At 36.7% G+C, this 27,365-nt stretch overlaps 1 protein-coding gene across 1 annotated transcript in view; it reads right to left on the minus strand.

Annotated features, from left to right (window-relative positions):
* Positions 1-1,691: 1,691 nt before the first annotated feature.
* Positions 1,692-27,365, minus strand: part of EGLN1 (egl-9 family hypoxia inducible factor 1) — a 77,535-nt gene continuing 51,861 nt past the window's right edge. Inside the window, 4 exon segments of the mRNA XM_021000417.2 lie at positions 1,692-4,215; positions 5,271-5,333; positions 12,908-13,049; positions 17,949-18,068. Of these exon segments, the coding sequence (XP_020856076.1) occupies positions 4,151-4,215; positions 5,271-5,333; positions 12,908-13,049; positions 17,949-18,068 (390 nt within the window). The 3' untranslated portion in view covers positions 1,692-4,150.

The raw sequence follows: 27,365 nt of genomic DNA on the forward strand, positions 1-27,365 counted from the left end.
TAGGTATAGGATGATCTTGGGGACCCTACAGAAATAAATGCTAATGTGTTCAGAAAACTCATTGTAATGAAATCAGTCTTCCAATTCAGGCTGCCAGCAATGCTGCCCAAGAAAAGAAACGAAGAAAAGTCATCTGATAGTTTGTCTTTCCCTTTCCTTTCCTCCATATGCTTCAGTTAAGTCCAATAAGCTTCATTTTAATGTACCAAATGTTAATGGCTATACATATTGGTGAGGAAATATATAAAAAAGTCTCACCTGTTTTTTTTTTTAGTAAGCAACAGTTAGACCTCAAAAGCTACCATCAACTTTGATCCATTATTTTAAATGGGAAAAACTACAAAGAAGTTTTTTAAAAATCAAATGAGAATGAAGGTTCACTAGGAAAGTGCATATAGTAGGGACCCCAAGTTTCTGACCCTAAGTCAGGTACAGAATCAGTGTGATAAAAGGCTTCAGAAATAGAGGGGTGCAGTTTTTTGAGCTGTTACACAGGCTGCCAGGAATTGTGGAACAGGTGTACTAGTCCTCTGAGAAAGGAACAGAAGCCACCACCCGGGAGCAGAAGGAAATTACAAGTGGCCTGGGCTGGAGGCGGAACAATACAAAGTGGGACAGGACCTACAATGGTCATCAGGGACCCAGGACATCTGCTGGGAGGGAAGAACTTTAGGAGGTATGGGCTACAGGAAAAGAAACCCTGCATAGACTTTCAGAGAAGAGAAAGAAACGTGAGGAAGAGGAACTTCAATTGCCAAGAAGCCCCTGGCTAGACAGAATCTTCTGAAGAGCACCTAAGTAACAGACCATGCAGGTCTTTAATGGAAGGGCTGCCCAAGTGCATTACTATTTCTAAGGTCTTTGTGATGTGTGTTCTATTTGTTTCCCTTAACTTATAAAGTTGTTAATATTTTGGGTCCTGTGAATCTGTGTATTTCTAAAGGAAGCTGTGGGGAGGAGGGTGTTCAATATTCAAGTTCCCAGATTACTAATTATCTAATGAGAGCAATAAAGCTAGAAGTGAGAGGTTCTTCAAAGTGTACCCAAGGTCCTTTATGTCAGGAGGGAGTCTCTGTTATAAGGGTTTCACACAATATGAAAGCTTGTAAAGGACTCAGTCAGTCCTTCAGGAGTCCAAGATATAAACTGAAACCTCAAATAAAGAAAAAAAATTTCAAAATACAGCTTTGTCCATGCAACTTAATTCTTACTTGGCAGTAGGTAGGTGAATCTGAAGTAGTTTTTTATTTTAAATAGTGCACTATGGAACACCAAGAAACAAATGTCTTTAAAAATATTATCTAGTAATTATAAAAATCCTGTGAAAAAGCTAAGGATAATTTTGCTTTCAAAGAAAAACAAACATTTAAGTATCCAAACACTATGCCTGTAGACTCCTTTTCCTTCAAACATAAAGCTTAGAAATATTATCCCATGGGGTGGGTTTCTACTAATATACTACACTTTAAAGTATTTCCTGTTATCCAACCTTCAAAAATGAAAAACAAACAAAAAAACACTAGAGACTGAATTTACAAATAGTAATACCAGTAATTGGACTAAGTCCAAATGGGCAATAGGGCAATAAAAACACCTACATACTACATCATCAAATAAGTGCACTGGCAAGAAAGTCATTAGTATGACACAGGCTTTTAAAATAAACAGACTTTTGAAAATAAACCACCATATAGTTTTCCAAGAACCTTTATACATCTGTTTAATTAGATTAGCTTTACAAGCAACTTGCGAGCTCTTTCATAATGAAACACTGCTTTTCAAATTACATGACTCTATAGGCAATTTCTAAGTGAGTCCTGAATTCTTTGCCTATTATAAAGGTCTGTGTTTTACAGCTGGTTAATGTCATGAATAAAAATAGCATTATGAAGTTTATCTTTAACCAGGATTAAACACAAACAGGTCATGAAAATTTTTTTAAAAGTGCTACCTGGTGACAAGTTAACAGTCCCACTACTATGAAATTCTAAGAAGACAGTGAAAATATGGTTGCCCTGAATTGCTGATGTTTTCCGAATGATTTATAAAAATGATGAAGCAGACTTAAAAAAAAAATACACCATTGTGTTAAATCTGTCTGGCAAGCACTACACAGAGATGAGAATTTGGTACTTTGCATAATTGCAGAAGTATACATTTGAATTACAAAGGGGCTCACAAATTAAAGGCCTTTTCTGTACACATATCTAAAAATAAAATTCAAACATACCTCCCATCAAAATAATATAACTTCTGGTAAACCTAAAAAAAAAGTAGCGCTTTTTAATTGTGGCTTAATGCAATGCACTGCACCGCAGACCAGACCAGATGGCAAAAACAACTTGCACTCCTGGATCAGGCTGGCAGAGGCACTTACAGAGGAAGTGTTGGGTCAAATTTATGGAAAGAAGGGAGGGAAGAGGAACAAAACGGAACACATTTGGTAAAAACAATAATTCTGAGTACAAGCTAGAGAGTTCTTTCTGCAAGTTCTCCTAAGTGAGATCACAATACCGAATGTTTACCCCCACCCCACTCCCCACTGTCAGTTTCACTAAACAATTAATTTTTTTCATGTTTTACATGAACAATAGCAATCTTTTAATAAAAATTACTGAGCTTTCCATAGAAAAGGTTTCTAATTGAATACAAACTATACAGATGCTAAAATTGTCATAAATTGAAATATATACAGAAATATTTCTGTACACTCACATTGTTTTGGCAAAGGAAATCGAGGACAGAGATAGAAAAATTAAGTGGGCAGGTGTGTACCCATAATTTATGAGAGTGGATACGGCCTTGTGGACTTTGCTAATGAGCACAGGAAAACATTTAAGTCCAAGACACCCATTCCAATTCATTCTTTAAACAACAGAAGTTTAGGGAGGTCTTGTGTGATTTAGTAACATTCCCTCTCTTTCTGAAAAGTAAAAAAGAACACCAAAACATAAAAACCAAAGCATTTCAACTTTCTTACTACATATACATCTTTTCAGTACTGATCAAAGGCCAGTGTAATGTTTGGGGAATGCTTTAACAGAACAAGAATCTGAAAATTCATTGCACATTAAGCCTGTAATGATGCATTTCAGTCTCAATGTATACATAATTTGCCCTTGATACTATATAACAGAATCAAGGTGCTACTGATCTGCAGATCAAATGGGGCATTTAATAGGAAGAAAACATATGGATAAATTTTAAAGTTTTAGGAATTGGAGACATCTTTTTTTAAACATATAGGAAATTTCAGGGTAGATCTGAAAACCTAAGAAAGCCCTTTTTTGTCTTAGGAACTTGATGCTATGTTCCCAAAGCCAAGGATAACCTGGATATAGCCTCAAGCTCAGTGCCAGTCACTATTATTATTATCATTTTTAAAATTTAACTTAAAAGATAAAGCCCTTCCCACTCTGGATTTAACTTATAAAACATGAACTAAAATAAAATAACTGATAGTAGAATAGCGATTTTTTTCCTGTTAAATTTAATTAAGGACAAAGTAAAAAAATACAGTAGCAATCTTTAAGAGTTCAAATTAGTTTAAGATATGACTACAAAAGAATCCGATTTTTAGCTGGTAATTAAAGTGCTCCTTTTTCTGACTTTAAATGTAAAGAAAATTAAAGTGATCTTCAGTTACTGGCAACTATCATTAAATTAGGTCTTTTAGGGCAAAGGATAACAATATGAAGAGGTTTACAAAAATAGATTGATGCTATTTTGGAGAATAATACTGTAATTTTTACTCAATTCACTTTGATAAAGTGTACCTGGTCATACAAAAATTACCCCAAATTCAAATTTGACTATATAAAAAAGGGAGAGATGAATTGGATTCAGCTGGATGATAGATCTGGCAAAATATAATAATGAAAAAATTCTATGTAGGGCACTTATTTTATGTCCAGATGTATATGTCATTTTTAATTGCTTATAGTCTTCAAATAAGCAGTCACAGGTTTGAAGTCAGTCACACAGTACAATGCCACAGCAGTCAAAATCTTCTTTTTGATGCAACACAAAAATGTTGTTTTGGTTTCCATATTAAAATGCTGATTTGTTGTTTATTTTCCTTTATCCCATTTATTCAAATTCACAAGTTAATAAACAGCATCAATGTAGGTGTGTTGCTGGATCAAAGACTCTATAAAACATCTTTCCCAATTGAATCAGAAGGTTTATTAAGTTCAACCCTCACACCTTTTTCACCTGCAGGAAGAAAAAGAAAGCATTTCAGTTAAAAAAAAAAAAAGCAACCACATATTACACCTGGCTCCAGGGAATTACTTCTCGACATTTAATTCCTCTGTCACATGATAGCAAAACCCTAACTTTGTAATCATTAACTGAAAACTATTATTCCTTCTCCAGAATGTTACCTCCAGCACAATCAAATTCAGTGAATACAGTGCTGGGCTTCCTTAATTAATGACTCTTCAAGATTCTTGTAGTGTCAAAAGCCCTGGATTTGGAATCAAATGCCCTAGGTACAAATCACAGTTCTGTTACCCACTCTGTGTGATGTTCGGCAAGTAACTTCTCTTGGACTCAGCTTCTTCATATGATGAGTGAGAGGGGATGGATGGACTAAATGACTTCTAAGTTCCCTTCTAACTATGACTCTCTGAAGAGAAAAGCAGTCTATTTACTGACTCTAACTTCTGCCTTTTGTGAAGGAATGCAAGCTAGTATAGTGTCCTCCACAGCAAAGTTTCTGTAACTAATGACTTCAGTAAAACATAAAAGGGGCAGGAAGATCAGAATCGCTAAACATTGATTAGTATGAAAATCCCCAGGAGGTTCATGCTAGGATGCAGTTTCTTATACGACAAGAAAGCAGGCTTTTGGGAGTATTCTCTGAAATCAGAATGGAGTATTCCACTAAAACATACACAAGCAAGCAAAGAGGCCCTGAGTGGAATCATTGACATAAGAGAAACAATCCAGAACTTGGGACTGGGCTGAAAGAATCCATCTTCATAACAGAAGCATAACTGTATTTACTCATAATTGATTTTTGTGTACATTTAACAAACATAAAATCTAAAGGTTAAATTGAAATGCTGAAAGCAAGAACTGGACTATTCTGATTAGTCAAAGGCCTCACTGCTATAGACATAAGCATTCCACTTTTAAATAAAAGAATGTAGAACTTCAGGAAAATAAAGAATACTTCTCTCTGGCCCCAGTTCAATCCATTTTTGGAAATCACTGAGAAGAAAAGTAATGATAAGTTTTTAATACAAACACAAATTGAGTATTACCTGTTAGATATTTTACTTTAGCTCGTGCCCTCTCATCTGCATCAAAATACCACACTGTAATGCGTACCTAGAAGAAAATTTAAAACAAAGGGAAAATGTGAGGATCAAATGAGATAATGGATATGAAAGTATACTGAAACTATGTAGTAATACGCAAATGTCAGGCTGGGGACAGGCAGTGGGGGAGTGCCACCTCAGCAATCTTATATTAAAATTTTTTTTTTGGCAAGGCAATTGGGGTTTAATCACCTGCCCAGGGTCACAAATCTAGCAAGTGTCAAGGGTCTGGTCTGAGACCACATTTGAACTCAAGTCCTCCTAACTCCAGGGCCACTGCTCTATTCACTGTGCCACCTAAAATATAATTCTTCTATAACTATCTTAGTATTTTATCTAAGCATAAATTATTAGTACAATGAACAATCACTTTATACAGCAACTTGGTTCATTCAGGAACATAGCTGAGAACTAGGATATAAGCAAAAAAGCCCTCTGAACCGCCAAAATAAACGTCATTAAACCCATGTATTAATGCTCATGTGTTTTACCTATGGGAGAACCCCTATGGGCCTATACTTTTAATAAACTTGGTCATCTGATATAAACATTAATTATTAATTGATTAAAAGCAATAAATTACCAAAGTGAAGGGAGGTGAGGAAGACTGTTTAGAGAGGTGAGAAGGTGTTTAGAGAACTGACACGGGGGCAGCTAGGTGGTAAAGCTGATACAGCATGAACCCTGGAGTCAGGAGGACTCAAGCTCAAATCTGGCCTCAGCCACTTGACACTTACTAGTTGTGTGACCCTGGGCAAGTCACTTAACCCCACTGCCTAGCCAAAAAAAAAAAAAAGAACTGACACTGATATTATTAACTGACCTCTATGAGGAAGACAACAGAAACACCATAAAAAATAGACCCCAGAACTCAAAAAGCACACAGGGTGAGACCACTTAACATAATGAAAACTTTCGCTGTACCCTGATAATTCCTAAGGCCATCACTATATTAAAACACAGTACAACGATGGGTGATGGTTCCAAGTAATCAAATAAAGTTTAAATTATGCTAAACAATAAAGAGATTTTCAACAAAAATAATTCAAATAAAGTTATGCCATTTTAAGGGGGAACTTGAATACTGTCTATAGATCACCTCTTTTTTCAACAATGTAGGATAAACTAAAAATCACCATATTCACAAAATATTGCAAAAGAAGTTACACAATTTAGAAATAAAAAGTTAACAGACTGGAAAGAGAAATACAAAATTAGAACAGAAGAGTGGGGACTATTTAGTTTTGTATCCCAGCTCAAAGCACAATGCCTGTAGATAGATAGCAGGCATTTAATAAATGCTGAACTCAATTTTTTTATTTAAAATTAAGGAGATTATCCAATAGCTTAGAACCACTGGTCATGGATAGCAAAGAACATTTACCAAGTATCTACTACATAGAAAATGTTATGCTAGTTAATGGTAAAGATATGAAAATGAGATAAGATACAGTCCATACTCTCATGAAACAAACAATAGAGAGGTATGACATATGTATAAAAAACAACACAAAATAATACATTATATGAAAAATTTTAAAAAAAGATTGTATGAAGGATGCAGAAGGAAAGTGATGGGAAAAGGGAAGACTTCAAAAAGAGATGATATTTCATCTGGGTTCTAATGCAGTGGGGTATCAAACTCAAAAATAGAAAAGTGGGAAACTAAATAGTACACAGGATCCTCGCAGGCACATACTGACTTAGAAAACCACATATTAACATTAAGTATTTTTTAAATTATATTTTCCAATTACATTTTAATCTGATTTAGGTACGTGCAATTTGACACTTCTGCTCTAAAGGATAGGTAGAAGAATTTAAAAGGAATGGGGGCAGGGGAATCGTGACATAAAGAACCATGTCAACAAAGGGGCAGAGGTAGAAAAGCATGGGGCATACATAAGGGATAAGGAATCTAGTTTGGGTGAAATAAAGAGTACAGAGTAAAGAGCAAGTGACAATACTGAAAAGGTAAATAGACTGTGTAGGCCTTGAATTTTGGAAAAGCCAAATCTAGGATACAATAAAAATTACTAAGCTGCAAGAAACTTAAGAAATTATCCAATTCAACCATTTCACTTAACTAGTGCAGAAACATGTCCTTGGACATTAGGTGACTTGTCCAACAACACACAGTGTGTTGATACCATGGCTAGGACCAGGACCTAGCACTCTGGGTCCTTAGTAGTTCAGTGTCCTTCCTTCCACTATACCACTGTCATTCTTAGTGTTGATTTTTCTGTTCTATAGGCCAACTCTGGTAATGTATGGGGAAGCTACAGGATCCTAAAAAGTCATTTATTCCCACCTCCTCATTTTATAGATGATGAAACTAGTGTGACTTTGACATGTCACCTTCCTTGCTGGGAGTTCCCTATAACCAATGGAATTAGAAGTTTATAGTAAATGTCAGAGGAGGGATTTGAACCCAGGTCAAAAGACACAACAGGGCTCTTTCCCCTATACCATACCCTGACCTTCTACTCAAAACTTATTAATCTCCCTTTACTATTCTATTTCTTTAACTGCCTTACAAAAATCTTGGCTAACCAAACACCAAAATGGCCTACTGGCACAGTGGAAAAGATTTCTGGATTTGGATGTTTTCAAAATGTGTCTCTGCCATGTAATATCTGTCTGACCTTGGATGCTTGTCTGATACTTAACCTCTCTAGACCTCAATGATTTCATCTGTGAAATGAGGGGATTAGACTGGCTAACCTCTAAGGCCTCTTCCAGCTAAACCGCTGATCCTCTTCTCTGTCCAAAGTTGCAGCTGGAATACAACCTCTTTTACAGAGGCTTTTCTGATCAGCCCAGCTGGAAGTGGCATCGCTCAGGAGCAAGACTAGATAGCCTCTTTTAGCTCTATGTAATTACAACATTTATCCTTATGAGTCATTTAATGATCATCTACTGCCTTATATTTTTAGTTACCTTTTAACATGTGAATATGGTATCTCTTCAAAGAGGCTGCAAGAGACTGATACTTCCCAACACCACAGCATCTTCCCAAGCCTTTTCCTGACCCCCATGACACATGGTGTTCAGCCCTCCACCCATTGCAAAGTTCAGTATTAAAGAGACCAAGTGTTTGGTACAGAACAAGGGCTATATAGCTGCGATGAAAGCAGGCAGGTAGAAAGTCTCACTGAATCTCTAACTCCTCATCAGTGGCAAGTGCTAAGGCCTGAGGGTGCTGTACTACTATCACTTCTGTATATTATTTCCATTATTTCTATTGCAGCTAGTACTTTGATCTTATTGTATCTTCTAAGTTTCATGAAAAAGCCAAAAAAATCAAAGTCTGGGGTGTTAGAAGATTCATAACTTTCTAAGGCTACCTTTAATTCTAAGTTGGCTAAACCAAATATTTCCTTAGCATAGTTATTCCCGTTAAAAAAAAATTTTCCCATAATGAGGCCATTTTTTCACAAATTAATTTTATTTATTTAAAATATAACATAGATATTTATGGTATGATACTAAGTCAGACATAAGCTTCAAGCGTGGGTCTGCCACTTGCTAGCCCGTGTGGTCAAATGTTTCACTTTTCAGGCCTCAGTTTCTTCATCTATAAAATAAGAGAGTTGAACTAGATGATCCTGAAGATCCTAATTGCTCTAATATTCTAATTATTGGTTGTGACTCAAAGGTAGTTAACATTCCACACCTCTCTTCTCTGAATAAAAGTTTAATGCTAGATGACATGACTATGCACAGGCTGCTCTCCATGCCTGATGTGAGAATGCCACAATGGAGGACCTCTAGAATTCTTCCAAAGCTCTGGTTCAAGTATCACCTCCTATGGGAGGTCATCCTCATTCCTCCAGCTGCCAGTTCCTTTGCCCCTCTTCCTGAAATCACTTTGCATTAATTTTTTGTACATATTGTATCATACTTAAGTATGTACATGTTCCTTCCTCTTATGGAATGAAATTCCTTGAAGGCTGAGACTGTTTAATTTTTGTATTTACATTGCCAGTATCTTGCATAGTAACAAAGCCATTGAGTGCAGGAGCTGGCTAATGAGCACTACCGCAGGAAAAGTAGAAGAGAAAAGCTTGCTGGAAAAGAGGAACAGTATGCAGGTAATACCCAGAGCTCTCAATCTTATTTTAAAAATCATTCCCACTATTTTTATGATCTCTTCCTCAACCCCACAACTGCCATTACTCCTCTCCATCCTAATCTTTTCTTTTCCTTCCTTTTATTTCAAGCCTTATCTATTTTCCAGTTTCCACCACTCCTTTATCTTCCTATTTTTAACTCTGCTTCTTCCTTCCTTATTCCACTGTTCCCCCCAACCAGAGAGGATCCACCAGCTGGTGGATGACCTGCCACAAACTTAAGGAAACCATACGGCAAGAGAGATGCAGGATAGAAGAGCCTGCAACCCCCATTTCTTTTTTACCTAATCATATTATTTTCTTTTTTTCCCCTTTTTATTATTTTTTTTAGGCAATTGGGGTCAAGTGTTTGGTCTGAGGTTGGATTTGAACTCACATCCTCCTGACTTCAGGGCCGGTGCTCTATCCACTGCGCCACCTAGCTGCCCCAGTCATATTCTTTTCTTTTTTTTTTTAAATTTATTTTATTAATTTATTTTGATTTATCAACAATCACTTCCACATGCTTTTGAGTTTAAAATTTTTCTCCCCCTTCCTCCCCACCATCCTCTCCAAGACAGAGCACAATCTGATACAGGCTATACATTTACCTTCCTAATATTAAACATATTTTCACATTAGTGAAGTTGTAAGTAAAAATTAAAACCAATAGGAGGTACCATCAGAAAGAGGAAACAAAACTCAACTGAAGAGAAAAAAAGAAAAGATAATCCCATTCACAGTTATGATTACAATCTGTCTTTTTCTCCATCCTTTTTTCCCCGTTTATGCTTTTCTTTCTCCTTTTCCCCCCTCTCTTTAGTGTTTTGTTTTTCACCAACACCTCCTTTAGTCCCTCCTCCCTTCTATTATCACTTTCCCTTTTCTTCCCCTTTACCCTTACTGCTTCTTCCCTCCCTCCTATCCCCCCTCCCTTTTCTTTCCCCTTTTCCCTCCTACTGCCTACAGGGCAAGTTAGATTTCTATACCTAACTGATTGTTATTCCCTTCTTGAGCCAAATCTGATGACAGTACGGTTCAAACAATGCTCACTGCCCCCCCTTCCCTCTGCTCTAATAGAATTTTGTGTCTTTTGCTGTACTGTAATTTACCCTTGTCTGCCTCCTCCTTTCTCAGTACATTTTCTAAGATCAGACTAATCCACTTACTTGGATCCATTTAACCCACTTGATTAGATTTTTTTTTATCATTACATCAAAGTCAACTAATATCCACCCCCTTTATGTATACTCCTTTAACATGGTGTAATAACAATACAGTTCTCAAGAGTTGCAAGTGTCATCTTCCCTTGTAGGGATGTAAACAGTCTGCCCTTATTAACATTTTGTATCTTTCTGTCCCATTTACCTTTTTATGTCTTTCTTGAATCCTGTACTTGAAGATCAAATTTTTTGTTGAGCTCTGGTCTTTTTATCAGGAAGGCTTGGAAGTCCCTATTTCATGAATATCCATCTCCTCCTTGAAAAATCATGCTCATTTTTGCAGGGTAGTTGATCCTTGGCTGCAATCCAAGCTCCTTTGCCTTATGGAATATCATGTTCCATGCCCTTCGGTCTTTTAATGTAGAAGCTGCAAGGTCCTGTGTAATCCTGACTGTGGTTCCATGATATTTAAATTGTTTCTTTCTGGCTGCTTGCAGCACCTTCTCTTTCATCTGGTAATTTTGGAATTTTGCTATTATATTCCTTGGCATTGTCAATTTGGGATCTCTTTCAGGTGGTGATGGTGTATTCTTTCTATGGTTATTTTCCTTCTGGTTCTAGGACTTCAGGGCAGTTTTCCTTTATGATTTCCTGAAAGATACTGTCCAGGCTCTTTTTTCATCATGATTTTCAGGTAGTCCAATGATTTTTAAATTGTCTCTCCTGGATCGATTTTCCAGGTCGGTTGTTTTACCAATGAGGTATTTTATGTTTTCATCTATTTTTTCATTTTTTTGTTTCTGTTTGACTGATTCTTGCTCTCTCATAGAGTCATTAGTTTCCATTTGTCCAATTCTAGTTTTTAACAGATTGTTTTCTTCTGTTAGTTTTTTACTTCCTTCTCAATTGGCCAATTGTATTTTTAAGGGATTTGTTTTCTTCAGTGTACTTTTTTTTCCAGTTTGCCAATTGTGTTTTTTAGGGACTTGTTTTCTTCAGTGTACTTTTTTTCCAATTGGCCAATGTATTTTTTAAGGACTCTTCTACCTCTCATTAGACTTTTAAAATCCTTCTTGAGCTCTTCTAAGAAGGCTTTTTGGGCTTCAGACCAGTTCATATTCCCTTTTGATGTTGCAGATGTGGGTTTGTTGACAATGTTGTCCTCTTCAGAATTTCTGTCTTGATCTTCACTCTTCTTATAATATGAATCTATGGTACTTTCTTTTTACTCATGGTTTCTTTATTCCCTGGCCTTTAAAGAGATTGAGCTCTCCTGCTGGGGAACAGAGGGCACTGACCCAAGCTTCTTGTGTTGGGAGCCTAGGTCTTGGTCACTGGCTTTGTGTGCTGGGGCCTCTTATGTTGGCAATTGGAGGCTGTAGGGTTTGGCAGCTTACCTCATGTTGGGCTGGAATCAGCAAGGCTGGAACTTTCAGGCAATTCTAGGTTGCCTGCTTTTCCTTTCCTTTAGCTTTCTTCAGCTCCTTTTAGATGGGTGCTGCAGGGTGTTTATCTGCCTGGGGCCCCTTGCAATGCTGCCTCCCTCATTTCTGCTAATGCACTGGGAGATTCCTTTGAGGTAGAGTGCCAAGGCACCTGGTGGTTTTCTGAGCTGGTTTCCACTGGTTCCCCCACCCTCACTGAGGCACGCGGAGGTCCAGGTGTTGGTGTTTGCCTGCTCTACCACCTGGGCTTCAGGATCTCCTCCTGGTTGACAGCTGGAGGTTCTAGTGTTCTGACACCTTACCTGGTGTTGGGTTGGAATCAGCAAGGCGGGGACTTTAGGAAGACTCTAGATTGCTTTCTTCAGCTCCCTTGAGATGAATGCTGCAGAGTGCTTATCCGCTATCCGCCTGGGGCCCTTTGTAGTGCTGCTTCCCTTATTTTTGCTGAGGCACTGGGAGACCCGTTTGCTGGGCTGCTGCACTGCTGTTCCCTGTCTTTCTTCTAGTTCAGCTGTTCCAGGGTTTTTTTTTTCCTGGGGTGATATTTTCTGGGTTTTCAGAGGTTGATAAGGGAGGGTGAGAGTAACTACCTCTTTACTCCACCATCCTGGCTCCCCCATATTATTTTCTTTAAGGAACCAATAAGTAGATGTACAGAGACACATATGCAGTGAAAGAAGACACTGAAGACAAAATATGACTGGCAAATTTGCATGAAAGTAATAAGATGTACATAAAATTGACTAACAGTTAAAAATCTTTATAAGGGCTTAAGATCCACAAAGTGCTCCTTTCTTTTCCCCCAAAGGAAGTTTTATAAAAATTGTGCCAAGTTTTCTTAAAAGGAATACTAAAGGAATACTACCTTGTAGCAAATGCTGGTTGCACTTCATGAGGGTTGCGTCGGTCAGACCAGAAAAAGAGCAGTCTATCGAATTTGGGTTCAATGTCAGCAAACTGCGCTTTGCCCTCTGGAAAAATTCGAAGAATACCTCCACTTACCTAGAAAAAATTATTCAATACAATTAAAGTTAAGTCAACATTACCAGTGATTGTTTTAGAAAATTTTATGGGTTGTATGTCCTCTGCACAGCACAAAAGTGGCCCAAGCTAGCTATAAGAGTGCCTTAAACCGATCCAAAGAAGATACAAGAATTTTATTTCAATAGGAATCATTCAAAGATCTACTTCTATTTGCTGAGCTCTCAAACTACACAGAGATCTCTTTCTGGAAAATTACTTTATCTTTTATACATTCCACAAGACTTACTTTCAATTCAGTAAGCATTAAGTCATTCCTATTTGTAGATCACCAGTATGTGTGCCATTCCCATGATGCATCCTCTTCTATCTCTCCCTCTAACTCACTCCACTTAAATCCTGTAGTCCATTCAGGTTCTCCTAGTCTATCACTTCCTGTTCTGCCCTCACTTTCCTACATTCATAGCCTTGACCCTATGGTTAATTAGTTCATTTGATGCCACTCATTAAGTCCCTACTAAGTGGAAAAGGCTTTGGCTCTGGAGTCAGAGTCAAGTCAATAAGCACTTATTAAGCACTTACTTGTGGCAAGTAATACACTAAATACTCAGGGTACAAAGAAAGGAGCTCACAGCCTAATGGGAAAGAGAACATGCAAACAACCATGTATATACAAAATATACACTGGGTAAATCAAAGAACCTAGTTTCAAATCCCACCTCTTAAGCTTACTATTTGTGCAACAAATCATTTAATTTTTTTGGGCCTTAGTTTCCTCAACCGTATAATTAGGTAGAACTAGATGGCCTCAGAGGTCATCACTGAGCTGGAAGAGTCCAGCTCAAGATCCTATTATCCTATTGTGTTGGGCACTTATCCAACTACACTCTGGTCCTATATATCATTAAATCTCTTGCCTTTTTGAACTTTAGGTCACTCCCATATCTGCCTTCTACATTATGCTCCCTTGAAGCTTAACACTAGTGGAGAAAAATCACACAATCATGCCAACCAGTTTTCCACTGTGATCTCCACCTCCTCTAGTCTGTGCTCTCAAAGAGCGCTACATTTTCATCAGTATTCTTTGCTGTAGTCTAAAGATGAGATGGCCTTCCTCCTTGAACCCATCCCTTCTCATCTCCTCCATGAGCCTGCCTCCTTTGATCATTCCCTTCTTCTCCATCCTTTTCAACCTCTTCCTATACACAGGGTCCTTTTCCACTGGTTACAAATATACTCAGGTTTCTCTGGAAACAAACAAAAAAGACCACTCAACCTTGCTGATCCTTCAAGTTATTATTTTTACTCTTGTCCCTTTCCCAAATTCTTAGTTTTCATACTGGCTCCATCTTTCTCACCTACTCCCTGTTCAATTCCTTGTATTCATCATTTCCAGCCCCTCATTTCTCAGAAACTAAGGCAAACAGGGTGAAGTGACTTGCCCAGGGTCACACAACTGAGGCCACATCTGAACTCAGGAATCTGCCTGACTCCAGGCCCAGCACTCTATCCACTGTGCCAACTCACCGCCCGTTCTCTCCCTGGTTACCAATAATCTCTTTTAATTGTTAAATCCAATAACCTACACTCAGGTTTCATTTTCCTAGATCTCTTTGTATTTTCTGAAACTGTCAGCAACCACTTCCTTCCCCATTTTTCTAGCCTTCCACTTCCACAGAGCTACCCTTTCCTTCTTTGGCTTGCATAATACGGCAATCTCTTGATTCTCCTTCCTAACTGATTACTTGTTCTCAGATTCCTTTGATCATCATCTAAGCATGAGTGTTTCCCCAAGGTTCAGTGCTGGACTCCTCTTCTTTCTTTACATTCTTTCCCATGATGATCTTATCAATTCCCAAGGGTTTGAGTATCATCTATAAACCTTCTATACATCAAACTGTAATTTCTCTCCTCTAAATTTCACTGTCACATCTCTGACTGATAAGACACCTTTACCTGAATGTCTCCACACCTCAACCTACCCAATACAGAACTCAACTTCCTTCAAAACAGCATCCCTCTTTCAAACTTGCTGATTTCTGTTGATGCACCAGAATATATTATTGATATTCTCCCAGTCACCCAGGTTCATAACCTAAACATTCCCTCTTCCTCACCAACTAGATACCAAACCCTGTAGGTTGTTTTTCTGCAACATCTCTCTCACATGTGCCCGCTTTCCACTCATATGGCCACTACCCTAGTTTAACTAACTCCTCGTGACTTCTCGGCTAGACTATTTTAATAGTCTCCTAACTGGCTTTCTCTGACTCCTGAAATATGCCCAGGTTTACTGCAGTACACTGGAGTAAAATATACTCAAATCTCTCCCCATCTCCAATTCATTCTCCATACAACTGCCATAATAATCTGCCTAAGGCCACAGATTAGGCCATACTATTACCATGCTCAAAAATTTTCCCTTAACAGTCAAATAAGAACAGTCCTACTCTTGTCTTCTATTAATTATAATGATATATGCAATTTGATAATTTAGAACAAATAAAACAAGCCAGTAAGCCAGAATCTTCAAAGTTTTAGATAAATTCCTGGCAATTTGTTTTATCCTTTAGACTCAAGGGAATGAACTTATTTCCCAAACTCAGAAGATCATTCTGAAAATCTTTATAGAAGGCATATTAAAAGATGACACAAAACATCAAAATTCTTTCAGCAATGAAATTACTTTTTTTTCCCATATATTACTAATAACAACTAAAAAAAATTTCTTCAGCTAGTTTTCTAAACAAAAATCTCTAAACTACCATGAGTATACCATACTATAGGTTTAAAATACCCATAATACGATTAATTTTCTGCAAATAAAAAAAAAAGACACTGATGGTCTATACTGTATGTGTATGAATATATATGTATATGTATACACACAAACACATCTGAAGTAGCTAAAGGGCACAGTGGATAAAATGCTGGGCCTAGAGTCAGATAGACCTGAGTTCAAATCCAGCATTAGCCACTAACTAGCTGTGTGTTCCTAGACATGTCACTTAACCTGTGCCTGTCTCAGTTTTCTCAACCATAAAATGGGGATGATAATAATAGCACCTACCTGACAGAGTTGTTGGATAACACTTGGCACAGTGCCTAGCACATAGCAGATGCTTAATAAACGCTTGTTTCTTTTCTTCCTTCCTATATTGGCAGGTAAGTTTTCTTTTTTTTAAAAAAAAAAGGTGACAAAAATTGCTGGGAAAACTGGAGAGCAGTTTGGTACAAAGAAGGCATAGGACAACATCTCACATCATATGCCAAGCTATGGTCAGAATGGAAAAAATTATTTAGACAAAAGCATGACATCATAAGTAAATCAGGGGAGCATGGAAAAATGTACGTGTCAGATATATGGATAAGGAAAGAGTTTACAACCAAACAAGGGACAGAGGGGATTACAGTAAGTAAAATAGATAATTCTGATTACATGAAATTAAAAAGCTTTTGCACAAACAAAACTAATATAGCCAAAATTAGAAGGAAAAAAACAGGAAACTGAGGGGAAAACTTTACAGCAAGTTTCTCTGATAAAAGCCTCATTTCTCAAATATATAAGGAACTGGGCCAAATTTGTAAAAATAAGAGTCATTCCTTGGTTGATAGTCAAAGGATATGAACAGACAGTTGTCAGAAGAAGAAATCAAAGCTATCAATAGTCATATAAAAAATGCTAAATCACTGATTAAAACAACTTTGAAACACTATCTCACAACTATCAGATTAGCTAACAAGACAGAAAAAGAAAATGATCCCTGGTGAGAGAGGACACTAATGTACTGCTGGCAGAATTGTGAACTAGTCTAACTGTTCTAGAGAACAATTTGGAACTATGCCCAAAGGACTATAAAACTGTACATACCCTCTGACCTGGCAATACCACTTATCCCAAAAAGATCAAAGAAAAAAGAAAAGGACCTATTTGTACAAAAATATTTATAGCAGCTATTTTGTGGTGGCAAAGAACTGGAAATTGAGGTGATGTCCATCAACTGGTGAATGGCTGAACAAACCATGGTATATGATTGTGACGGAATACAACTGTTTAAAAAACTTTTTACATGTAATAGGAAAATATCAAATGACTGTTTAAAAAACTTTTTACATGTAATTGGAAAATATTAAATGAAATAAAAATTTAAAATAAAAATTATTTTAAAGTCAGCATACTAAGTCTTTTGGAATGGCTTTTTTTGTTCTTAAATCTAGTGAGTTATTTGCCTTCTGAGTGTTTCTCTGATAAGAAATAACCACTTCCTCCAACTTCTAGCAGAGTCACAAAGAGGTTTATTTATCAGTTAAATTTAAATGAAAAGCAAGATCAATATTTAAACAGTAGGGTTTTTTAAATCATTAAAGAGAATGTAAACATATATTTTATTTATATGTAGACATAAACTATCTTTATGAGATCTACTACATTACCAAATTATAGATCATGTTAAATTACGAAAAGGCAACAACTTGCCTCCTCCCTTTCCTCCAAAAAAGACCAAGTCTGTGAAACAGAGGTGGATACGAAAATCATGTGTGTATTTATATATGTTTTTTTGTTCTGGAAAGCCTCTCAAGAGTTTGTAAAAATGGTTCTCATAACTTATTTTTAGAAAAAATTAAAGGAAGTTGTAAACATAACAAAGGTAACTTTTGGGGACAGTTATTTAATTTTGGATGAATGCTGCCCATTGAGTTTAACATCTACTGGGAATAAAGCAAGCCACTGTGTGGAGTGCGCCAATTTCTATGATAAAAATAAGGTTTTAAAAGTCGTGTGTGTGTGTGTGTGTGTGCACGCGCGTTCGTGTGCGCTCTGCTATGGTGAGATTATAGATTGAGAATTTTGATTAGGATCTACCCTAAATATCTATGGCTCTGAGAAAAATATATTATACTCAAAATCAAGTTGCATACCTTGGCATCCCAGTCTTTATTAAGATAATATATACACGTGACACATCTTCCATCTCCATTTGGATTATCAACATGTCGCACATAACCTGTTCCATTGCCTGGATAACAAGCAACCATAGCCTATGGGGGAAGGGGGGAAAAAAATCAATGTACGATTAAAGGGAGAGAAGTTAGTAAACCTTTAAAATGGAGTTTCTCAAGTGTGGCTCTTGTGGACTATTTCTAAATTTATCTAATCACCACCATATTTCAGAAATGCATAAAACTCCTATAATCTGAAGTAATTTTGGTCTAATATTTGGAAAAACACAAATACCACAATGGATTACAGCAATACTCCATTCAGATTCAGTATTCTGACAAAGAGGAACCAAGAGATATTTTGTAAGAGGGCACAGTAAGCTGCCTTTCATAATGTCAAACATTAACTCATTCAACTCAAATGATATTTGAAGAAGGATCACTTGTGTTTAAATATATTTTTAAAACTTGCACAATAATTAAATAAAATAAAAGCAAAGAACACAACAATAAAATGGGAAATAAAAATATCAAATGTTACTGATAAAAAATTACTATCCAAAATATATAAAGAATTGACACAAACATGTAAGATTAATACCCAGATTACATTTGATAAATGGACAAAGCAAAGAAACAGTTTAAATGCAAGAATATAGACAGTACATCACATGGAAAATATATAGCCTCAGTTAACAATTAAAGAAATGTAAATTAAAATCATTTCAAGGTATACCTATGTACCACTGGTGGCTCTATAACTCTGTTCACTTTTTCTAGAGAGCAATCTAGTGATATGTCATAAACTATAAAACCATTTCTACCCTGACTCAGTAAATTCCATTTTATGGACTATACCTGAAGGAAATAACTAGAAATGGGAAAAAAGGCAATTTGTAGGAAATGTTCATAGAGTACTACTTATAACAGTAAAAAACTGGAAACAAGCCCAATGCCCCCAAACTGAGGACTAAGTTTGCAACAGATTAATATAATGTAATATTATAAAAGCATTTTTCGAAAACTAATTCACTCACAGAACATTCCTTAGGTTTGAAGTATTCTAGTCTTTGGAAGAGAGAACAAGGGACATTTTGGGGGGCAAAATTGAAGAAATTAAGGCTATTTTCATACCCCAAACTGTCATTTATAATGTATCTGGCATATATACAACTTTATATTTAACATTAAAGGAAATGTTATCTTAATCAGTATTTAATCACCATCATGCAAAACACAATTCAGGGAAATGCCATTTTATAATTGTTTTAAAAAACTGGAAACCATATATTATAAATGACATATGGAAATATGCATAAAATAAATTCATTCATTTCAACATAAGTATTATGTGAAAATGCTAAGGAGGATGTAGAGATGAATTAAGATGTCGTATGTTTTATTTGTTTTCCACCTACTTATTATTCTACTTCAGTCATCTTCTCCTCCATAACCTGGTTTCATCTATTCCTATTTTCTATGTTTCCATTAAATTGCATGACAGGTACCTTAGGAGTACTACAAATAGTACTCAAAAACATCAGAGGAGAAAGGAGATTGCTCCCTTGCAGCCTGAAACAAGAGTGAAATGAAAGATTTCATGGGGTAGAGATGGCAATTAGGAGGGGACAAAGAAGGGAAAACATGAAAAGGCACAGCACGTATGTGGTGTGTCTGGGGAACAGTAAATAGTCTAGTTCAGCTATAGCATAAAACATATAAAAGGGAGGAGTATGAAACAAGGCTGTAAGATAAGTTTGATAAGGAAAGGTCTCAGATGTCAAGCTAAGGAGTCAAAACTTTAGTATTGCCAATGAAGGGACAACGAAGGCTTGTTTGGTTGTTTTTTGGTTTGTTTAAACAGGGAGTAGATGTAGTTCAGAACAATGTTTTGGGAAACTAAATTTGATCGCAGCACACAGGACAGATGAAAGGCAGATGGAGACCAAAGGCACAGGTAGCAAAAAGGTAACGAAGGGCTGGACTAGAGTGGTGAATGTCAGTGAGAATGGAAAGGAGGAGAAAGATGTGAGAGTTTCTGAAGGCAAAACTGATGGGGAACGCTGAGTTTGTTTTAAGACATGTTGAGGTGGAGGGGCTGGTGAGTGAGTCAAAAAGTAATTAGGGAATTGACCTATAATTTCATTGGTGTAGGGACTCTTGGTGAGGAACTTCCTTTACAATGCAGTTCAGTACTTTTTCTGCATAGTTTTAGACTTCCATAGAGCACTAGGGGTTAAATGACTTGCCCAGAGTCACAGAGCCAATATTAAATGCAGAATTTGACACCAGGCTTCAAAGCTGGCCAGCCGCTACTACTCCACACTGCATAGATCAAATACAAATTATAATTCTATTGCAAGGATATAAATCATTATTCTTTAAAAAAAAAAAAAAGATGGCTGAAGTTACCTTCATCCTCCCATTTACCCACATTTGGTCTTGTGCCAAGGCTGAGGGACCCCGGGGCCTTGAGGCCACATGTGGCCTTCTAGGTCCTCGGGTGCAGCCTTTTGACTGAGTCCAACATTTACAAAACAAATCACTTCGATTCAGTCAAAGGGCTGTACTTGAGGACCTAGAGGGCCACAAACGGCCTACAGACCCCCAGGTTCCCCACCCTGGTCTTATTTTCGACTCACTCTTCTCCCTAACTGCCACTCCTCATTTATCCAATCAATTGAGAAGTTTGGCTGGCTCTACCTCTGCAAAACTTACCTTCATACCCTTTCTACCCACTCAGACTACCACCACTCTCTCTTATCATTTTCCTATACTTTTGCAACAGCTTTATTTTAAGAGGTCTCCCCACCTTTAAAGTAAAAGTTTTAACCCTTTCTGTACCATGGACCCTCGTTTAGCAATCTAGTGAAACCTATTGACTCCTCAGTATAATGTTTTTTAAATACACAAAATAAAATACATAGGATTACAAAGGAAATAAATTACGTTGAAATACAGTTTATATATATATATATATATATATATATATATATATATATATATATATATTTTTAAAGTCACTGTAAAGATGCTCTCTACAATTTTTCCTTCACTTCACTTCCAAGATCATCTCCCCAAAGTACAAATCTGCACATTAATAGTCCCTTGCCCCAAATCTTCTACAGGCTACCATTTACCTCTAGGATAAATTACAAACTCAATCTGGCATTTAAGCTACTGCATAATCTAGCTTCAAAATTATTTACCTTTCTAAAAATTTCATATTAATCAATTAAAAAACATTTATAAAGTACGTACTACATGCCAGACCCTGAGCTAGGCACTAGTGATACAAAGACAAATTTGAAACAATTCCTCTTCTTATGGAGTATTCATTTTATGGGAGGAGAGAGTATGACCATATATGGACAGACAGAGACAAAACAAATACAAGGTTATTTTGTGGTGGGAAGGCATTAGCAGCTGAGGGAGAGGGGAAATCAGCAAAAGCCTCATGTGGACAATCTTCTTTTTTACAAACAACAAAACCAAAAACAAACCTACAATTCTATAAAGCCTATGTGCTATTAATGTTATCTACCCTGAAACTCAATATGCCATGCTCTGTGCATCAGGCCATCACTCATGTCCGAAATGTTCTCCAGTCAATTTTTCACATTCAAGGCTTATCAGGGGTGCCCCCTTCTTGTGTGTAGTCTTCCTTGATCTCCCAAGCTTAGACATACTTGATTTTTTCCCCCGAAATACTCCTAAAGAGTTCTCCTACGTCTCCCTTCAGTCTCCACCTAGTTTTGTTTACCTGAGTACATACTATATTTGGTCAGGAGAACATGAGTTCTAAGAACAGAGTCTGATTCATTTTTTAATTTTGTATCTAAAATACCTTGCATGTTGCAAATGCTTTACAAATGTTTGTTGAATGGCAGCAATTCTCTTTATTATCACGTCAATCTGAAAAGGGCCTCTCATAAGGCAAGGAAATTGCCCGAAATATCAAATTCTTGCCTCTAATATTTCTTAATACAGAGGTCCATAAGCCTAATCACCAAAATTAAAACGCTTTTCATAACTGATATTTTGTGCTACTTCACAAGAAATACTTTTAGGAATTCTGCATTTATGATCAAGCAGCAAAGTCTTTTCCAAGTGCACAAGCAGCTGGAATGTTTGTTTCCTGTTATCCAAGAGAACCAGCCACATCCATAAGCAGCCTATAAAAAGATTGCTAATACACGATTATTTAATTTTAATCAATGATAAAAGATACCATGTGAAAGAATCCATGGTTAAGTTACAGATGATAACTAGAGAGCCATCATTGTCAATAGCTTTCTACTTATCCAGTATATCTGCTGAGCCTGCTTGTATGCCTACTGGGCATAAAAACTAACTCAATCATAAAATTAGCTCATATCTATGTGGTGCTTTAAGGCTGACAACCACAACAACTCTACTATCTAAAACAAGGAGCTGAGTAACATTCTCACAGCACTTGGACCCACACAGACCATATCTCAAGTGGTGAATTAATGAAGAGTAGCCTGGGGGCCTGAATGGTTTGGAAACCAAGTTAGACGAGGAATAGTTGAAAGAACTGAGTATATTTAGGCTGGAAGAAAAATTACCATTCTACTCAAATATGTGGAGGGGCTAATAATGGAGGAGAAAGTAATGTGGTTCAGAAGGTAGAACCAGGATCAATGGCTATAACATGTGAAAAGGCAATAGTTTTTTGGAAAGACTGGGCTTAGCAAGGAAGAATTTCCTCACAACTAGGGCTGACAAAAAATGAAATGGATTCACTCATGAAAGAGTGAAGATACAGGATTACAGTCTTACAATTTCTATGGGTAAACTTAATGAGGCAACAAGAGGTTAAGAAAAGAGTCACGATTCAAATGATCAGACTTTCAAATCCACTGCATTTTCCCTTGTGCCTCAACAGCCACTAAGTATCAATGCTACTAAACATCAATCTGGTAGGGAGGCTATAGAAATGATTTCTGCACTGGACGGAAGGCTGGACTAGAAGCCTTCTAGTGTCCTATTTCAACTAGGAATCTACAATTCATAAAAAAAGGATTAAATTCCATTCACTAAGAATGGGACTAAGAAATGGGCTTAGCTTGTCATATGAGATTTAAGTCAGATATAACATATAATTATATGATTTTAAGAATGATTAAATACCAAGAAAGGTTACAATAACTCCATCTCTGGGGATATTTAGAAGCAAGTAAAGGGGTGATGGTGGTGGTGGTGGTGGTAGGTAGTAGAGGTTAAATTACCTCTTCGTTATCCTTCTGAAGAATAGGGAAATGACCAGAAAACAGAAAGTGTTTATCTCTCTTAAAAGAGAAAGAAACTGCTACATTGTATTTTTGTTGAATGTATTCCCATACTACTGCAAAGAACTATAATTTTAAATAGCCAAATGGTTAAGAATACAACACATTTATATGTGAGGAAAACAAATCAAATGCTAATTTCTTCCTTTTTTGATACTAAACTATACACAGTTTAAAAGATTTTCTTAACAGATAGAAAACAACACTATGCACTATGAAGAGATTTATTTCTGGCTTTGAAAAGCTTTGTTCAATATGAAGTTCCACCAGGAAACACTTCCCCCCAACCCCACCCCATCCTTTTAAAAAAAAAAAACACCAGAGAGTCAAAGGTAAGGATGACTTTTATTTTTCAACAGCTTAGGACATTATCTTAATGAAGAAAATGGGGAGAAAAGGTTTACTAAGATTAACACTATTCTATACTACTTAATTTTTCTCCTTACCCTTGTAAGCATACAATAATGTGTCCTTTGAAAATGCTTATCTTTTGTGTTTATATTTGTGAAGGGTAGAGATTCTCCCACACCTAGTAAACCACATGTACCCACTCCAACATTTTAGAGGGCTACTCCAAGGGGCTCTGCAGAAACCCATTGTCTAAATTTATAAAAGTGTCACCTTACAGGCTATTAAAACTAAAATGCTGTAAGAAACGATCATTCTATCTTAGAAATTACCCATTTTAATAGTACTTCCCTTAATTCTCATAGTAACAAACTTGATTTTAATGCAATTTAAGTATGTAGAAAAATGTTTACTTGAAGAAATAAAATACCTCAACTTGAAAATTATACATGCCATACTTTTCAAACAACTCTTTTCAAACAGCTGCAACCTGAAGCCCGCATACCAGAAGTACTGTCAGAATGAAAACCTAGAGCTCTGAACTATTTTATCTCTGGGTAAAATCTTCAAAACAATGGGGGGGGGGGTCCTCAGGATATGACATAAACGAATTCCTGTACCCTTTGCCCATAGAATAATCACTTGCCAGAAGCAACTTGTTCATTATTTTTCACTTGAATTTAATATATTATTCCATTATCTTAAACAACTAGGCCATGTGGTGGTCACTTTAGCGAGAAGCAAATAGCATGATATCCCATCACTTCCACAAAGACAAAAATAGTCCCTTAAGTGTACATTCCATGTTAACTCTGAAGATACTTATTCATTACAAGTTAGTTCAGAAAAGTCCTTGTAAAATCTATACCTTTTAATTCAGTGGAAAGCTGTGTTATTCTAAGTAGCAGTGAATCATTTTTATCTAGTCTAACACTTTCAATTTCACAGATGAGGAACCTAAAGCTTGGAGAGGGGCCTCATATTCTACTGGTTTTTAATGTGTAATCAGACAACCTTGGTGTGAATTATGGCTCTGTTACTCACTGCCTGTATGGCTGTGGCCAAGTAACTTAGCCTTACAAGTAAAACGAGAGGTTAGATTAATTCATCTCAAAAGGTCCTTTCCAGCTCTAAATCTATAATCCTATGATCCAAAACCACCACCACCACCACCACCACCACCACCACCACCACTACTACTACTACTACTACAAATTACAATGACCAGTACTTATGTAGTACCTCAAGGTTTGCAAACCACTTAACATATTATTTCATGTGATCCTCAAAACAACCATGTGAGGTACATGTTGTTATAAATTATCCCCATTTTATAGATGGGGAAATAGGCTGAGAGATGAAATCACCTGTATCAGGTCACATTATTATGTCTGAGGCAGGATTTGAACTCAAGTCTTCCTGACTCCAAGTCCAGCACTCTTTCATATAAAAACCTACTACTCCCAGGAAGCCTCATCTGAAATTCTACCTATTAAGTATGCAAGATATATAATTAGCAAACGAAAATAAGAAAATCTAAACATGTCACCTGGGTAAAGATAGATGAGCTGGCCTATAACTTGATATTTATAGCACAGCATATTATAGAATAGATAGTGGAATGAAAAGCACACTGAGGCTGAAGTCTGAAGATCTAGATTCAAATTCCTGTACTAGTGAAAAAGAGGAAAGGTCTCAGGAGCAAGAGTTTTCAATCACGTTTTAATCATGTTAGAAACTGGTTTCCCTGTGATAATGATGTATGTGAAGTATGCTCTCAGGCAAGTCACTTTTCTCTTCTCTGGGTTTCAGCCTCCTCATCTGTAACATGAGCAGGCTTAACTAGATGATATCTGTGGCCTCAACTAGCTTCAGTCCTATCATCTTATGGTCTTATAAACTTATAAAAACTGAGAAGAAAGTCAACAAGTTAAACAACAAATGAGACATACTGTTTTAAGTAGAAAATAAGTTCAATGACTCAGTTGTTTGATAAGGTGACCAAAAAAATTAAGGTCTTCTTTGGCTGCACTGAGAGGCGCAGCTTCCAGAATTTAGGACGTGATAATCCTTCTGTACACTATCCTGACTGGAACATTTTTTTTTAAAGGCTACTGGGGTTAAGTAACTTGCCCAGGGTCACACAGCTAGTAAGTGTCAAGTGTTTGGTCCGAGGCCATATTTGAACTCAGGTCCTCCTGACTTCAGGGCTGGTGCTCTACCTACTGCACCACCTAGTTGCCCCTGGAACATTTCTAACTAGAGTGCTGTGTTCAGTTTTGAACATCACAGTCTGAGGAGCACATCGATAAGCTGAAAAGACCGCAGAGAAGGAAAACTAGGATAGTGAATGACCTTAAGTATATATGTCATATTAGGACAAAGTGATGGAGCTGGAGATGGGCAGATCAGAAAAGACTCAGGAGAGTATGATTATTGTCTTTAAATATCTTAAGTGCTACCATGAGGATGAGAAATTAAATTTGTTCTGTTGGATCCCAGAAGGCTTAGAAAACTAGAAGCATGAAGTGAAAAGTTGCAAAGAGGTAAATTTTGACTTGATGTAAGGAAAAATTTTATAATGGAGCAACTCCAAAAAAGTAATGAGTTTTCTCAGAAGTAGAGGGTTCACCTTTATTTGGAAATATTCAGAGCAAAGGATAGATGACTAAGTATTATCGGATATATTTGGGGGGAGGGGGAAGAATTCCTTTTTTTATAGTATAAGTTGGACTAGATGACTTCGAGGTTTCTTCCAATTCTAAAATTTTGTGATTCTGAGAAATTCAATATTCTTGTCACCCACCTTCTTCCTAGTGGCTTCTACACTCAACTTTCAACAAATGCTTACAAAAACACCTTTTCACATCAGAATTCAAAGGTACCAACTACTTATACAATAATTAAATTTCCTTAAAATTCCTTTTATAATAACTTATTTTTGGAGGAAAACCAAAACTACAAGAACAAAATCAACATCTTAACTTCAACACTAGAATTTTCAAGAGCACCAATCAAAATCTGTAGTGATGCCTTATTTATTTTTTAGCACTGATACAAATTGATGCAAATCTTGCCCTCAAAGATATAATAATAGGTGGATTCATAGACAGGTTCAAATCCCAGCTCTGCCGTATATATATTGATATGTATATGTATTAATATGCATATGTATCATATGTGTGATCTTGGGCAAATCTCTTCCCCTCTAGGGATCAGTTTCCTTTTCTGTAAAATGACAGTGTTGGGTTAAAATCCTCAAAAATGTCTTTTAGCCCTAAATCTGTAACCGAATGAAATAAGAGCAAGCTATACTATGCCTTAATATGGTAATGCTCTAGCATTGGTAATGTTACTGAAGTGAGCAGCATTTAGCTTATACTTTGACTAAAGGTTCCATAGATGAAGGCAGTGGCATCAAAATCAAATAGAAACAATCTCTGTGGGCTGCATACTGACTCAGAAAATTAACATTATCCATACTGTACAATTCCCAATTAAATTTTAATCTGATTTGGCCATACAAGAGTTTTGCACTCCATAGTTATGAAATTTCATTGCAATCTCTGGATTGGTGTCCCAGTGTATCTGTTATGATGTTAATGCTGCATTCTGAAAGCTTAAATAGACAGAGGTTATTCACCTCTCTCTAGAGTAGATATACTAGTTTTCTTTTTTCTTGTGGCCCACGGTCCCTCTATTATCACTGCTTAGGACCCTGATCGACATTTCTGAT

This window comes from Phascolarctos cinereus, unplaced genomic scaffold, assembly GCF_003287225.1.
Source record: "Phascolarctos cinereus isolate Bilbo 61053 unplaced genomic scaffold, phaCin_HiC Scaffold_5;HRSCAF=322, whole genome shotgun sequence".
Classification (NCBI taxonomy): domain Eukaryota; kingdom Metazoa; phylum Chordata; class Mammalia; order Diprotodontia; family Phascolarctidae; genus Phascolarctos; species Phascolarctos cinereus.